This window comes from Ictidomys tridecemlineatus, chromosome 6 (genome assembly GCF_052094955.1).
Source record: "Ictidomys tridecemlineatus isolate mIctTri1 chromosome 6, mIctTri1.hap1, whole genome shotgun sequence".
NCBI lineage: Eukaryota > Metazoa > Chordata > Mammalia > Rodentia > Sciuridae > Ictidomys > Ictidomys tridecemlineatus.
In genome coordinates this window covers 59858069-59873966 of record NC_135482.1, presented here as the reverse complement: position 1 = coordinate 59873966, position 15898 = coordinate 59858069, and the positions used below count along the sequence as shown (strand labels likewise).

The 15898-nt window shown below is 34.7% G+C and overlaps 2 protein-coding genes and 1 pseudogene across 2 annotated transcripts; 2 read left to right on the top strand and 1 right to left on the bottom strand.

Annotated features, from left to right (window-relative positions):
- The first annotated feature begins 4402 nt into the window (after window positions 1-4402).
- Window positions 4403-5540, top strand: LOC101964168 (olfactory receptor 9K2-like). Its single transcript, XM_078052395.1, is given in 2 exon segments — window positions 4403-4439; window positions 4442-5540. Coding segments are annotated over 2 exon segments (1005 nt in total). The 3' UTR covers window positions 5410-5540.
- Window positions 5541-10276: 4736 nt separating this feature from the next.
- LOC101963885 (COP9 signalosome complex subunit 8 pseudogene) lies at window positions 10277-14093 on the top strand (annotated as a pseudogene).
- A 1286-nt stretch (window positions 14094-15379) lies between these two features.
- Window positions 15380-15719, bottom strand: LOC101960459 (SOSS complex subunit C). Its single transcript, XM_040281945.2, has one exon. It carries the CDS (start codon window positions 15692-15694, stop codon window positions 15380-15382), a length of 315 nt encoding a protein of 104 aa, XP_040137879.1. The 5' UTR covers window positions 15695-15719.
- Window positions 15720-15898: the final 179 nt, after the last annotated feature.

The window sequence follows — 15898 nt, the reverse complement described above, 5'->3', positions numbered from 1 at the left end:
TCAAAGGGATGCCTAAAACTTGGGAAATAATAGCAAAAATTGTAGGTATTCTGATCACGGAAATATAGAGGGAAGCGTACCTCTGGTGAGCAAACTCCCAGGGGGCTGAGGGGATGATAGGAACCCTCTTCCCACCCTTAGAATGCTCTACAATGTCTCCTAGGTACTAGTAAGATAACTAATACACAGAATGCCTAGCTACTGGAGCAATGTTCTTCATGAGGAAGCTCTCTGTTAGAGTCTTATCAGCCTTGACCTTGATCTCAGACACTCAGCTCCTGGGAATAAAGGAACTCCCTTGTTAGACAACCACAATGTATTACTGAGCCTAAACTTGTCCACATAAGGGTAACTTTATACAATGGACTTTCTTGAGAGTTCTAAAAATCTCCTAGTATTGCACATTGCAACTTAGTATGTAACTGAGGAATAAGCTACATAATGTTGCTAAATCTGTAACCTGCCTAGTGATACAATGAACAATATGTACTAATGATGTCAATGATCTAAAGTAACCTATGGCTATAAATAAAGCCAGCAGCTCACTCCTGCAGCTTTTGCTTTTGCCTCTGCACCTTCTGTCTCCTTTTATTTTCCTTACAAAACAAACAAACAAACAAACAAACAAACAAACAAAAACAAATGGGAGACATAAAATTAAGAAGCTTCTGAACTGAAAAGAAAACAATCAAGAGCATGAAGGGAGATCTTATGGAATCAGAGAAAATCCTTTCCAGCTACTCCCCAAGAGGAGATTAATATCTAGTATAAAGAACTCAAAGAATTTAACACCTAAAACACTGATAACCTAAACAGTAAGTATGCAAATGAGCTAAACAGATCTTTCTGAAAAGAAATAACAGTAGCCAACAAATATATGAAAAAAAGATGTTGCTTATTTTCAGATGTTAGGGAAACGAAATCAAAAGCACACTGGTGACTTACAAGTAAGACAAAAAATTTCCCTTAAAATATATTATGAAATATATTATTTCCTTGTATATCTATTTCAATTTGTTTACCAAAAATTATGTTATGATGTTAAATATGATGTGACTTTTCAATGTAGAAATTAAAATGGAAACATCCTTTTGGTTCCTACCTAAGCATTCACACAAGGAAAGAGGAAAACTTTTGTATTCTTTAAGTCCTATTATGCTCTCTCTTTTTAAAAATCTAGAGTCTCTATCGTCCTCATGGACTTGGTTCTGGTACCAAGACATGTAATAATTGACTTACATTTCCTTCTCTCCCAAAGGTGACTATCTCCCAGAAGGCAAGAGAAATCTCAATGCTGTAATTATTGGAAAAAGTTATACTGTTATAATAAATCCAAAACCCTTAAGAACAACTGTGGCTGATATTTTTGCAGATTATTAGATTCCAGATGGTTTAGGAATCTGAACCTCTACTTTACATATCCACGACAATCTATTCTCCTTCCTTAAAAATATATGAGCACCTAAGAATGCGGGAGAGAAGCTATTCTGATGTTTGATTCTTGAGGTTCACTTTATGTAACTATAGAATATAGATCCTGTTATTATTTCAGTTTTGGTAGAGCATTATTAGAAAATTCACCTTGATTTTCTCCTGTGAAAGACTACGTAAATAGTCAACTACTGAAGGAAAGCATAGTTGAAAAAATACAGATGAGAAAAATAGGTGACATTTCTGTATGATAGGAATTGAAATTTAAGATAACTAACATTCATTTGGGGGAAGAGTTTTATTTTATATAAAAATCATCATTTTCCAGTACTTATAGTTGTGACACAGCAATTAATTAACTTTATGTTTACCTTTCTAGAATTAAAAAAGAGGAAAACTTTGGACTCTACTGCTTCAACTACCAAATAACACAAGGTAAAAAATAACTTTTAAAACACTTGAGCTTTTGGCAAATAATTAGCCACAAACTCATTATTTGTTTGTTGGCTGCTTTGGGAAGAACTGTTTTCCAGGTAAAATGTCTTAAGCCATACATTTACGAATGTTTATGATGGTATAACATACATAGGTATTATTTATGATATGGATTTATTAAACATTACTTTGACTCTGCATGCTAATTAGATATACTTTATCTATACAATAAGTATGTATTGATTATTTGCAGTTTTCCAGACTCAGAATATTATGCTGATAATAACTATACATTGAAGAAGTTGATTTTGATATTAAGGAAATTGTTATCAGGTGAGGAATAATGAATATTTAATGGTAATATTAAAGCATGATATTTGAAAGAGTTTCATTAGAATAAACCTTGAAAATTAAAGGAATTTAGCAAAATTAAAAGAAGACAAATTAAATATACTGCTTTTCAATAAATGATACTTCATAACTACTCAGGCTCTCTTTCACTACTAAAGTAAGGCACACTGCTCCAGACCATAAAGTATGACCTAATTTAAAATCTTGCTTCTTTATGATAAAGTAATCTGCATAATTAACTTTTCTTAGGATTGGTGCATATTTTATTTTTAGTTTTTAAAACTGTAGTGAATCATGATAACACATCATGTCATTTTTCTCTTTGCCCTATTTTTTTTCCTCAGGGAAAATATTATATTGCTCATAAATTTCTTCATTTTCTATAAACCTTAAAAAAATTATCTGGTTCCTTTCCTCAACATAGAATGGTTTAGCCTCAAAAGCCCATTTGCATTTTATTACCGTAGAACTGCATCAGTATTCATTGTTTTTAAATTACAATAAAAGAAATCATGAAAGAAAGTATTCATTGAGTACTTTGCTATATATGGTGTCAAATGATTTGTCTACATACATGATTTTGTATCCACAAGAAAGGTTTGAGAATTTTATTGCTCTTATCTGCCTTTTCTGTTTGAAAACTCTACACAACAAGGAACACTACACAAATGTTCTCTGCACAATAAAGAACTCTCTCAAGGTCTCATTCAGGAAGTGAGAGAAGCAGAAGTGGAACCTAAATCTATCCTAAAACCCATGCTGACCACCACAGTATTTCATTTTCCTTGCTTTCTGCATGCTCAATTATTATACAGCTTTTAACTACACAGTAAACATTTATTGATATGTCATTGGCCAGGCACAGAATATATCATGATGACAATATATAGAGAACAAGTTATGTCTTATCTTAAGAAATATATTGTTATGTGAGGAATAATTAATATTTAATATGAAAATATGGTGATTATATCTATTATCCTTGGGAGGTATTTTGACCCAGGTTGGAGAATTAGGAAATTTATTTTAAAGATAGGAAAATTTAATATGAAAGCACCAGTAGAAGTCAGGTAAAGGAACAGAAACACTTCCTTTTAAAAGGCAATAGTTTTAATAAACCATTAAGAATGATAAGTAGAATAGATTCTGAAGACAAGTTTCTTAGCCTTGAACTACAGTGCTGACCCAGCAGGTGAATTTCAACAGACTTTATTTCTCTGTATCTTACCTGTAGACATGGCAATATAAAAGTATTCACCTTATATTATTATTGCATGGATTAAACAAGCTATTATGAAAACCTTGAGAAAAGTGTCTGACATATTTAAAATGCCTTATATATGTTTGCTGCTATTACTATTGCCCATACAGAAGGATGTATAGTCCTGAGGGGAAAGAAAAAAGTATACCATGTTCTTAATACAAGGAGTTCAAATCTACTTAAGCTGTCTAACCAATTAATGGTAGTTATGAGGATGAATCAGGATACATAAGAATGCAATTAACAATTCCCTCATATTCATATTTTGTTCAGTGTAAATTTCTAAAGTGAGACTTCTGAGGACCTCTTCTTAAAGAACTATGAACTGTGAGCTAAGGGAATGCAAGTTTTTCTTTTAATGAAACACTATTGATGTTGCATCTGGGAGATTGTCATATTTGTAATTGGTTGTGCACACCTTTTATTTTAGTAGGTATTCAAATTTAGTGGGTATAGAATTCAGTTTCCATGACCTAAAAAATGCAATTGAATATCTTAAATAATTAAAAAATACAGTCACTTTCTTTATATCTGTTAGTACTATGCATCAAACCCACAGGTTTTCCTAAATGTGATTACTCAAGACCCCAATATCTCCAAGTCCAGAGTACATAAAGTGCTTCCTGAATGAAATTCATCAAATTATTGTGCTCTCTTCCTGTTACTGCTCTATGATACTGAAATTATTATCTAAACCAAAGAGGGAAATATGTAGATAGTGGTATTTGCCTATGTGAAAAGTGGTTTGGTAGAATTCCCATTACAGGCACGAAAAAAAAAATTCTACCACTCTAATAAGGGGAAAAATAGATTCAAAACTCACTAGGTTGAATTCTATTTAAGTCACAGTTTGTCTATGAGGATAAAATTAATAATGATTTCAGAATAATCTTGTAAGTCTAAATACTGTACAGATGATTTATAATGCTAAGATCAAAGCTAAGAGTGTATTTATTTACTTTGCTTATGCCTCTCATCAGGTGTCTTCCATGGGTGACAGGGAAACAAGCAATCACTCAGAAACGACTGACTTCATTCTCATAGGCTTCAGGGTGCGCTATGAGCTCCATCTTCTCCTCTTCCTGATATTTCTGCTTGTCTATGTCATGATCCTTCTAGGGAATGTGGGGATGATGGCCATTATCATGACTGATCCCCGGCTGAACACACCAATGTATTTCTTCCTAGGCAACCTGTCTTTTGTTGATCTCTTCTATTCGTCTGTTATTGCACCCAAGGCCATGAGCAACTTCTGGTCTGAAAGCAAGTCCATCTCCTTTGCAGGCTGTGTGGCCCAGTTCTTTCTATTTGCACTCTTCCTTGCAACAGAGGGATTTCTCCTGGCAGCCATGGCTTATGATCGCTTCATTGCCATCTGCAACCCACTCCTCTATTCTGTTCAGATGTCAGCACGTCTCTGCACTCAGTTGGTGGCTGGGTCCTATTTCTGTGGATGCATAACTTCAGTTCTTCAAACCAGCATGACATTTACTTTATCCTTTTGTGCTTCTCGGGCCATTGACCACTTTTATTGTGATATTCGCCCACTTCAGAGATTATCTTGTTCTGACCTTTTTGTCCACAGAATGCTCTCTTTTATCTTGTCTATCATCATTATGTTGCCAACCATCATAGTCATTATTGTTTCTTACATGTATATTGTGTCCACAGTTCTAAAGATTCGCTCCACTGAGGGCCGCAAGAAAGCCTTCTCCACTTGCAGCTCCCACCTAGGAGTTGTGAGTGTGCTGTACGGGGCTGTCTTCTTCATGTACCTCACCCCTGACAGGATTCCTGAGCTGAGTAAAGTGGCCTCCTTATGTTACTCCCTAGTCACACCTATGTTGAACCCTTTGATTTACTCCCTGAGAAACAAAGATGTCAAAGAGGCTCTTAAAAAACTTCTAGAGAAGAAAAATGCTATTCTATGAATCTTATTTCTGTTCCAACAGTTGTATTGTGGCTATGACACCTCTTGTAACCAGTAATGTTATTCTCTCGATCGTGACAAAAATACTCTTAGTATCTTTTTCCAGGTGATGTACCCTTGCCAAATATTACTTTTTACCCCTCTGAGACATCATTAATCCTGAAAGTCCTGGATATGGAAGATGTTGTGGATGTTAAGGATGAATTTTTAACAAGGAACTCTTTTACTCATCTCCAATATAATTTTATTTCACCAAATCAATGTGAATGCCATAGTGTTGAACAATGTTTCCATACTTTATTATACCATCCAAACAAATCCTGGTTCTCAGAGCTCTATGACTCAGGACTCAAACAGTGAGGAAACTACTTCTCCAGGAGGTGAGAGAAAAGGAAAAACGCTCCACTGATAACCAGTATCCAACTGAACGCCTTGAACACTGGGAAGGTTGAAGCACATCAGATAAGGCCAAGGAATTCAATTGGAGCTGAGCTTCAGGAGGGTGGGTGTTGGGGCTGGGGGTAAAATACAAGGTCTGAAAAGACCTGTAAGTGTTGGAATTTCTTGGTGGGGGGAACCCCAGGATCGAAGGGGCAGCCTGTCTGGGACAGAGCCCAGAGGCTATTGGAGCAGTAAACTGGTACATAAAATTCATGGTCTGCCAGCCATGCACAAGGAGCTCAAAACATAAATATGTCTGTAAGAAAGTTGTGCAAACTTCGACCAGGAGCTTTATATTTGTGAATTCCAGGCAGAATCAAACACAGGAATCCTACAGATGCCAACTGTGAACTCTAAATTGAGTCTAGCAAATTCGGAAATTTTTTGGCATGGAGACCATTTTGCCCGGGAAAAATACAGATCAGAGAGGCCATAGAGAGCCCATGTACCCCTTTTCCACTCCATTGACTTGGCAGTGAGCAGGATCTGCATAGGGAGAAACCAAATAGGGCAGAGAGACAGAGATTAGTGCTCCAAAAGCATCTTTGCCTAGGGGTAATACAGATCAGAGTTAAGGCAGAAAGCCCTCAGCCTCTATCTACCCCTTCAATTGAACCAGGATCCAGCAGCACACAGAACCAGCAGAAAGCAGAAACTGAATGGGATAGAGTGACTGAGCTCAGTGCTTGAAAACACCCCTTGGGAAGCAAAAAGCAACAAAAAACCTTCCTCAGTATCCCTGAAAAACAGAACCCTTGAAGGACAGACTCCCTCAGCCCATGGATGGTGCCCTGTGGGATACAGCGCTAGATGCATATTGATTTATTAATGCCCCAAAACCTCCTCATAAAACACATCTGAGAAATACAGACCAAATCCCCGCCCCTGAGAGCTTCACTTGCAGTAATACATTGTGCAAATTCCAAACAAAACTCAGGAAATCAGACTGTCATCATATTCCAGAGCTCTTCACACCATCCCACTGAGAAGGGAAGCTGAGAACAGAAAGGCAGTTGGCACAGAAATTGGGCAAAAAAATAAATAAAACCTTTCATTGACTATTTTGCTATTTTATTTTTTTAAGTTTTGATTTGTTTTTGAATGCGTATTGATAACAAATGATGGACAGTTATGCATTTGTACACATATATATTTGTCTCTGTTGTTCTTTTTAGCTTTTAACATTTCCTTAAGGAAGCTTTTTTTCTTTTCTTTTTTTGTGCTCTGTATTTTTTCTGGAAGATTAGTTCTTTGTTTAGTACATTTTTGGGTTGACTTCCTATTGACCCTCTCATAAGTCAGTTTTCCTTTGTTTCTACTTCTCTCTTTTTCTTGCCAACAGCCAGACTCTATTGCTCACTCTCTCACTCTTCCTTTAACTCTTTTACTTCTATTGTTAAAATTCTTGTTTTTAAAATATTTTTTAAGGTTTTCTCCTCTTAAAACACATACTGTGTCACCCCTGAATATGTCCCACTCACCTCTTAAATCTACAAACCTTTTTTTCTGCAACCCCATCTCTTTTTCTTTTCCTGTTGAAAAACTCTATGTTTAACTGGATTCTTGTATGTATTCTTATATCCTCATTTTTTTCATTTCCACCATTTTATTTGAAGGCATTTATTTTTAATGGATAAATTTTTCAAATACTAAGATGTTTGATTAGTGTATATAGATTTTACTTTTTTAAACATTTATTTCTATTGTGTATATGTTTCTTTTATCTTTCTTTTAATTTTTTAAAAAATTTTCTGTTATTATTTCCTTTTTCTAACTTATTGTTTTCCTTCAACTCTCTTTTTCTTTTTCTCTGCAAAGAGCAAACCTCTATTGTTCTCTCTTCCATTTTTTTTAAATTAACCTATATTTTTGTTTCTCATAATTTTCACATCATATGTCACTTCTGTTCTATCTCTGGTCATCACATGAAATTGGAAAACCCTATGTAAATTAACTGTTTTTACCACAGACAATAACTGATTATCTTATTTCTGAGTATTGTAACAATCAAGATTGTAGATTTCAGTGCAAGAGCTATTTTGTATAATGCTGTAAATTGTTTGCATCTGTTTCCGTTACTATCTGACTTCTGCTAAACTGTGAGGTACAAGAAATCTTTAGGGACTTTATAATTTCACAAGGTAGAAACCCTACAGTCTCAAAATATCTATTAGATGGTAGACATACAAACATCATGAAAAAACAAGGGAAATCACCTCAAATAAACCAAAATAAGTCAAAAACAGAATCTATCAACAGTAGAGTGAAAGAAAATTTGGAGAAGGAATTTAGAATGTTCTTGGTTATACTGATTTGTGAGGTAAAGGACAATGTAATGGAGAAAATACAGGTAACAATGATCACTTCAATAAAGAGAGATTTTGAAAACAAACAAACAAACAAACAAATGAAGTCCTGAAAATGAAGAATCAATATATCAAATAAAACATTTATTGGAAAGTATCACCAGCAGACTAGACCACCTGGAAGAAAGCTCAGTCAAAGAAGACAAAATATATGATCTTGAAAATAAAGTTGAGCATGGATAAAATATGTTAAGAGACCTTGAACTGAACCTCCAAGAAGTATGGGATAATACAAAAAGACCAAACGTAAGATTTATCAGGATAGATGAAGGCTCAGAGATACAAACCAAAGGAATGCATAATCTTTTCCTTGAAATAATGTCTGAAAATTTCCCAAATATTAAGAATGAAACAGAATGTCAAATACAAGAAACTTACAACCCCAAATATACAAAATTACAACAAACCCACACCAAAGCACATTATTATGAAGATGACTAATATACGGAATAAGGATAGACTTCCAAAGGCTTCCCATGAAAAAAGTCAAGTAACAGAGAGAAATCAATTTGGATCTCACCTGAACTTTCAACCTAGACCCTTAAATTTAGGAGGTCTTAGAATAATATATTTCTGAAAGAAAATGGAAGCCAAACAAGAATACAATACCCTGCAAAACCAAGCTTCAGATTTGACAATGAAATAAAAAATCTTCCATGATAAACATGTTAAAAGAATTCACAAATTGAAAGCCTGCACTACAAAAATACTCATTAAAATATTTCATAAAGAGAAAATGAAAAATAAAAGTGAAAACCAGCTGTGGAAGGAACTACACTAAAATAATAGTCAATCAAAAAAAGCAATTTCAAATTAAAAACAAGAAAGAATTCCAAATGACAGGGAACAACAACCATTTATCAATAATTATATTGATTGCAAATGATCTAAACTCGTCAATCAAAAGATATAGACTTGCAGACTGGATTGAAAAACTAGAACCAACTCTATACCATCTCCAAGAGATTCACCTCATAGGCAAAGACATCTGCAGGCTGAAGGCAAAAGGGTATGAAAAAACTTACCATTCACATAGATTTCACAAACAAGCAGGGCTTTCTATCCTCATATCTGATAAAGTGGACTTCAAGTCAAAAGTAATCAGAAGAGACAAATAAGAACACCTCATACTTCTTAAAGGAACTTATACATCAACAAGACAAAACAATGTTAAATATTTATGCCCCAAACAATGAAGCATCTACATACATTACAAAAAACCCTTCATGATTTCAAGAATCAAATAGATCACAACACAACAATACTGGGTGACTTCAATATACCTCTCTCACCAGTTGATAGATCTTCAAATTAAAAAAAAAACTAAATAAAGAAGCCATATAAGAGAGAGAGAGAGAGAGAGAGAGAGAGAGAGAGAGAGAGAGAGAGAGAGAGAGAGAGAAAACCTTGCATTCTATCAGATCATAATGGGCTGAAATTAGGACTTAATAATAAAATTTAAAATAAACAGAAGTTATTTGAACACCTGGAGACTAAGTAATACACTATTGAATGACCAATGAAGAAATCAGAAATGAAATAAAAAAATACTTAGATGTACATGAGAATATGACACAACCCATCAAAACCTTTAGGACACATGAAGGCAGTTCTAAGAGGAAAGTTCAGTGCATTGAGCTCATTCATTAAAAGAACATAAAATCACCTAATAAATAACCTAACTTTACACCCAGAACCCTAGAAAAAGAAGAAAGAACAAGCACCAAAAGCAATAGAAGACAGGAAATAATATAAATCATAGATAAAATTGAAACAACAACAACAACAACAACAAAACAACTCAAGAAATCAGTGAAACAAAAAGTTGGTTAGCTAACAGAGAGAAAACGCAATTACTAAAATTCATGATGACAAATGAAGTATCACCGTGGACTCCACTGAAATACAGATGATAATCAGACACTACTTTGAAAATTTATACTCCAATAAAATGTAAAATCTTGAAGAAATTGACAAATTTCTAGAGATATGACCTACCCAAATTGAGTAAAGGGGACATAGAAAATTTAAGTATATCAATTTCAGGCAATGAAACTGAGGATGACATCAGAAATTTACCAACCAAGAAAACTCCCAGGGTGAGATGGATTCCCAGCTGAGTTCTATAAGATCTTCAAAGAAGAGCTTATACCAATACTCCTCAAATTATTCCATGAAATAGAAAAGGAGGGACCCCTTCCAAACTAATTTTATAAAGCTAGTATCACCTGATATCAAAACCAGAAAAAGATACATTAAAGAAAGAGAGCTTCAGACCAATATCTCTGATGAACATTGATGCAAAAATTCTCAATAAAATCTTGACAAAATGCATATAAAATATATCAAAGAGATAATGCTTCATTACAGGATGCAAGTTTGAGTCAACATACAGAAATCAGTAAAATGTAATAAACCACATCAAAAGACTTAAAGACAAGAATCACATGACTATCTCAATAGATGCAGAAAAATTATTTGATAAAATACAACATCCCTTCATACTGAAAACATTAGAAAAACTAGGGATAGTAGGAACATACCTCAACATTGTAAAAGCTGTATACACTAAACTCAAGGCAACATCATTCTAAATGGAAAAAGTTTGAAATAATTCCCTTTAAAAACGGAAACAGGCAAGGATGCCCCCTTTCATTGCTCCTATTCAACATAGTCCTCAAAACCCTAGCCAGAGCAATTAGACAAAAAGAAAAGAAATTAAAGGGATTCAAATAGGGGTAAAAAAGAGCTCAAACTATCCTTATTTGCTGATGACATGATTCTATATTTAGAAGACCCAAAATCTCTACTAGAAAGCTTCTAGAAGCCAAAAATAAATTCAGCAAAGTAGCAGAATATATAATCAACACTAATAAATCAATTTCATTTCTATACCCTGATGATGTACCAGTTGAAAGAGAAATCACAAAAACAATCCCCTTTGCAATAGCCTCAAAAAAAAAAAAAGACATTTGGGAATCAATCTAGCAACAGAGGTGAAAGACCTCTCTCTTGAAAATTACAGAACCCTAGGGAAGGAAATTGAATTAGACCTCAAAAAAATGGAAAACATCTCTCATGTTCCTGATAGGTAGAATTAATATTATCAAAATGCCATAATTCCAAAAGCACTATACAGATTTTATGCTATTCCTATTAAGATCCCAATGAATTTCTTCATAATGTTGAAAAAAATTATCATAAAGTTCATTTGGAAAAACAAGAGACCCAGTATAACATAATCAAAGCAATCCTTAGCAAGAAAAATGTTGTAGGAGGCATCACAATACCAGACCTTAACATATTCTACAGAGATATAGTAACAAAAATGGCTTGGAATTGGCACCAAAACAGACCAAAGGAATGGAACAGAAAATACAGAGACACACTCATATAATTACAGTTATTTCATCCTAGACAAAGACATTATAAACAAACTTTGGAGACAAGATAGCCTCTTCAACAAATGGTGCAGGGAAAACTAAAAATCCATATGAATTAGAATGAAATTGAATCCCTCTCTCTCACCCTGCACAAAACTCAACTCTTAGTGGATAAATGACCTGGGCATTCAAACAGAGACCCTGTGCCTTCTAGAAGAAAAAGTAGGACCAAATCTCCATCATGTTGGCTTCAAATTGACTTCCTCAATAAGACTCTAAAAGCACAAGTAACACCAAGAATCAGTAAACGGAATGATATCAAACTGAAAAGCTTCTTCACAGCAAAGGAAATAGAGATGTGAATAGAAATTCTACAGAATTGGATAAAATCTTTACCACTGTACCTCAGATAGAGCATTATTCTCCAGGTTATACAAAGAATTCAAAGCACTTAACACAAGAAAAATAAATAACCCAATAAATAAATGGGCAAAGAAATTGAATAAATACTTTACAGAAGTAGAAATATGAATGGTCAAAAATATATAAAAATGTTCAACTTCTCTAGCAATTAGAGAAATGCAAATTACAACTACACTGAGATTTCATCTCACTGCAGTCAGAACGAGAATTATAAAGAATAAAAGTAACAATAAGTATTGGCAAGGACGTGGGGAGAAAAGTACTCTGATACACTATTGGTGGGGCTGCAAATTGGTGCAGCCACTATGGAAAGCAGCATGGAGATTCCTTAGAAAACTTGGAATGGAACCACCATTTGACCCAATTATCGCAATCCTTGGTCTATACCCAAGAGAATTTAAAACAGCATACTACAGTGATGCAACCACATCAATGTTTACAGTCACACAACTCACAAGAGCCAAATTATAGAAACAACTTCAGTGTCCTTCAATGAATGAATGAATAAAAAAATGTGATATATACACAATGAAATATTACTCAGTCATAAAGAAGAATGAAATAATGGCATTTGCCAGCTGTCCACAAAACACTCACCTAAGCATGAGGACACACATAGGTTGAATAGAAAAGGTGTTAAAAAGATAATCCATGTAACTTCATGTAAATTATAGCCAAAGAAAACAGGAGTGCCATATTTAATATCAAACAAAATGGATTTTAACTAAAAAAGTGGTATATTCTGTGTGAGGATTAAAAAAGTTCGATTCATCAGGAAGATAAACCCATTATGAATATATGGGTACTCAACATCTCCGTACATAGATATGTGAAGCAAAAATTGCAAAAAGAAAGGAGGAAAAAAAAGAACATCACAAAAACAGACTTCAATACCTCACTTTTAATAATGAATAAAAATCTAGACACAAGATCACTACTGAGGGCTGGGCTTGTGGCTCAGTGGCAGAGTGCTTGCCTAGCACGTATGGGGCACTGGGTTTGACTTGCAGCACCACATAAAAAATAAATAAATAGAGTAAAAAACTAACTTCTTAAAAAAATCACTAAGGTTTAGAATAAACACTGTAGAGCAAATGGACCTACTACACATTTTCAAAACATTCCACCCAATAACAAAAATCTATACATCTTTCTAGAGCATGCAAAAAACATTTCCCAGGACAGATTACTCGTTAGGTCACAAATAAGACAATAAATTTCAGAAGACTGAACTAATGCCATGTATATTTTCTGAACAAAAGAAAGGAAAAATTCATAAAAGTTGAAAATGAAAATAATCAACACTTGAGCAACAAATGCATAAGATAACAATAAAAAGGGAAATTAGTATTTGGAGAAAAGCAAAAAAAATGCCAAAATTTATGGCATACTGAAAAAAGAAGCACTGAAAAGAAAGATTATAGGTAAAATTTATAAAAATGTTTATAGGTTAAAGTCTACACTGCAGTAAGGTGTCTGGCAGTCTGCAAGTTGGCTGCAAGATCACCTGGGAAAATGCCAGGGAAGGCACCTTCAGTTTCAAAAAGTTGCTGAATCAGTGCAAGAACCAGAGGCTGGAGTCTCCTGGAGGAATTGCTACACCCCCAGTGTATGGTCAGCTTTTAGATTTGTATTTGCTCCACAATGACAGGAATAATGCAAGATGTCTTTGGAAAAGGATACCACCTGCTATCAAATCTGCAAATTCTGAACTTTGGGGAATTTGGTCAGTAGGACAGAGGATCTGGGAGAGAGATTTCCCTGGGAAATATATGATTATCTATGTCCACCAGTGGCCTCAGTTAGTCCAGCCAATCATGGAAGCACTTAGAAATGCTACTAGGAGACATGCCTTCCTTGAGGATTTTTGAAGTTGTGAAAGTTATATTCAAAAAAGGATGGCAAGCCGACTCTGTCAGGAGAATGGTTCGCCCAGAAAGCCAGTTGCAGATTCCCTGGATGTTTCCTGTAACAGGTTTATTTGTTTACCACAGCCTGCCCCAGTTCCACCAATCCTCAATGAACAGCAGTTAGCCAGACAGACTGATTATGTGGCTTTCCTTGAAAATTGATGCACCATTCTGAGTTCAGCGTCCAATTCAAATCTTATACAATGACAAACATAGAAATGTAAAATGTTCATTTTACTGGATGGATTATAAGCACCTCAGAATTCTTACTATATAATTAAATACTATATATATTTATTTATGTGTATATATATATATATATATATATATATATATATAAATACATACATATACATACACACAATGCTATATAGTTGTTAAAAGAATTCTCATGTTGTAATATTTAACAATTTGGTTGGAGCCTATTAGTATTATGCAGTTAGTTTATATTTCTTGGAGATTCATAATAACTCAAGCTCTTCTGCTTTGTATAGAAGAGTATGGAGCTTTCCTGGCACACAGCCCCATCTGCAGGACTGTTTGGATAGCCACAGTGATGTGCTTGGACTGCAGCAGTATTGTGCCCAGGACCAGAACCTGAATTCCTGGGATTGTGATTCACCCTCTTTGGAGAAAATGTTTTCTTTTATCCCAACCTATGGAGAATCATTAACAGATACAGAAATATAGCATAGGAGCAAACAGATCTTTTTCTGAGTAAGCCAGTTTGTTAGTGTTGGTTTTCTTCCAACAGTGTGAGTACCTTAAGCTTTGGCAGTGGAGGGCTTAATGTGAGAATGCGATGTTCCTAAATATTAAGTTTGGACATCTCCTTTCAGAAGAAGGGGAAGATTAAGGGTACAGTGCCTTGTGTGGGGAAGGACACAATTGTTATAAGTGTTCCAATTTTCCTCCATCCAATTTTTTGCTTATATTTACACTGTGGTTCACGTTAGGCCTTTTGAAGACATGCTAAACAAGTCTTCATTCTTTATATGACAATCCCCAAATATTTGAAGTTGTTTATTGCATCCTTAGTTCATTTATTCTGCATTTGTTCAATAAATATTTAATTGAATTCTGCAACTGTTTCATCTGAGCTGGTTTCTAGAGTTTTCACTACTTTGGTCTTTCTGTGGATACTTTCTAGTTTGTCTCAAAATAAGAATTTCTTAGTTCAATGGAAATGACATCCATAGCAAATCTATGTAGCGAAAATTACGTAATTTATGTTTTAATCTATTTTATTGAGTATTTCAGTTTTTTCATCATCCTAGACCCCCACTCCACTTCTTTTTGCTTTTACTTACATATTCCTTCCTTTTTAAGAAGCAAAAAAAAAATATGTAAGTTCGCCAAAATTCTGAATGTCACAGTGTGTACAGCACTGAATGAGAGGAGCTTTGGCATTGGGTATCAGAAAATAATTTTCATTACAGATGTTTTATTCATTCTGGGCCAAGGTGAGGTAAAACAGGAAGAATAAAATTTTCAAAAGCAGAGTCTTGATTTATGAAGTATCCAGATGAATGTGCATGAGCATGCTCCAAATCTGCCTTCTGCTGGGCTGCGATATGCTGCTGTTCTGCATGATCCCGGAAGTCCTTATTAAGAGCAGGTCTGGAGAGTGCAATGCTAGCTCCAGAATGATTTGTTGAAGATTGGTTCTGCATAAGTAATTTTCGTTTCTCTTTGTCCAGTTCTGCCAAGATTGCAACTCTATTTTTGTTTTGAAAATCTTGTCCTGAAGGGTTTGCTGCCATTTTCCTGTTTTCTGTTTCAATTATATTCAGAGGCAATGGATTAGCACTTTACATTCACCCAGGACACCTTGGCACTGGGGAGGCCTCTCTGCAGGTTGCAGCTGTCAAGGTGAAGTGAACTTTGTTTTTAATGGCCAATTGGAACGGACCCGAAAGTTCATTAGTGGGAGTGGGGTTGGTTGATTAAAGAATGGTGTAAGAGTG

What these genes read in the sequence shown, in the direction of transcription:
- LOC101960459 (XM_040281945.2), bottom strand. Translation starts at nt 15,694, where the DNA reads ATGGCAGCAAACCCTTCAGGACAAGATTTTCAAAACAAAAATAGAGTT.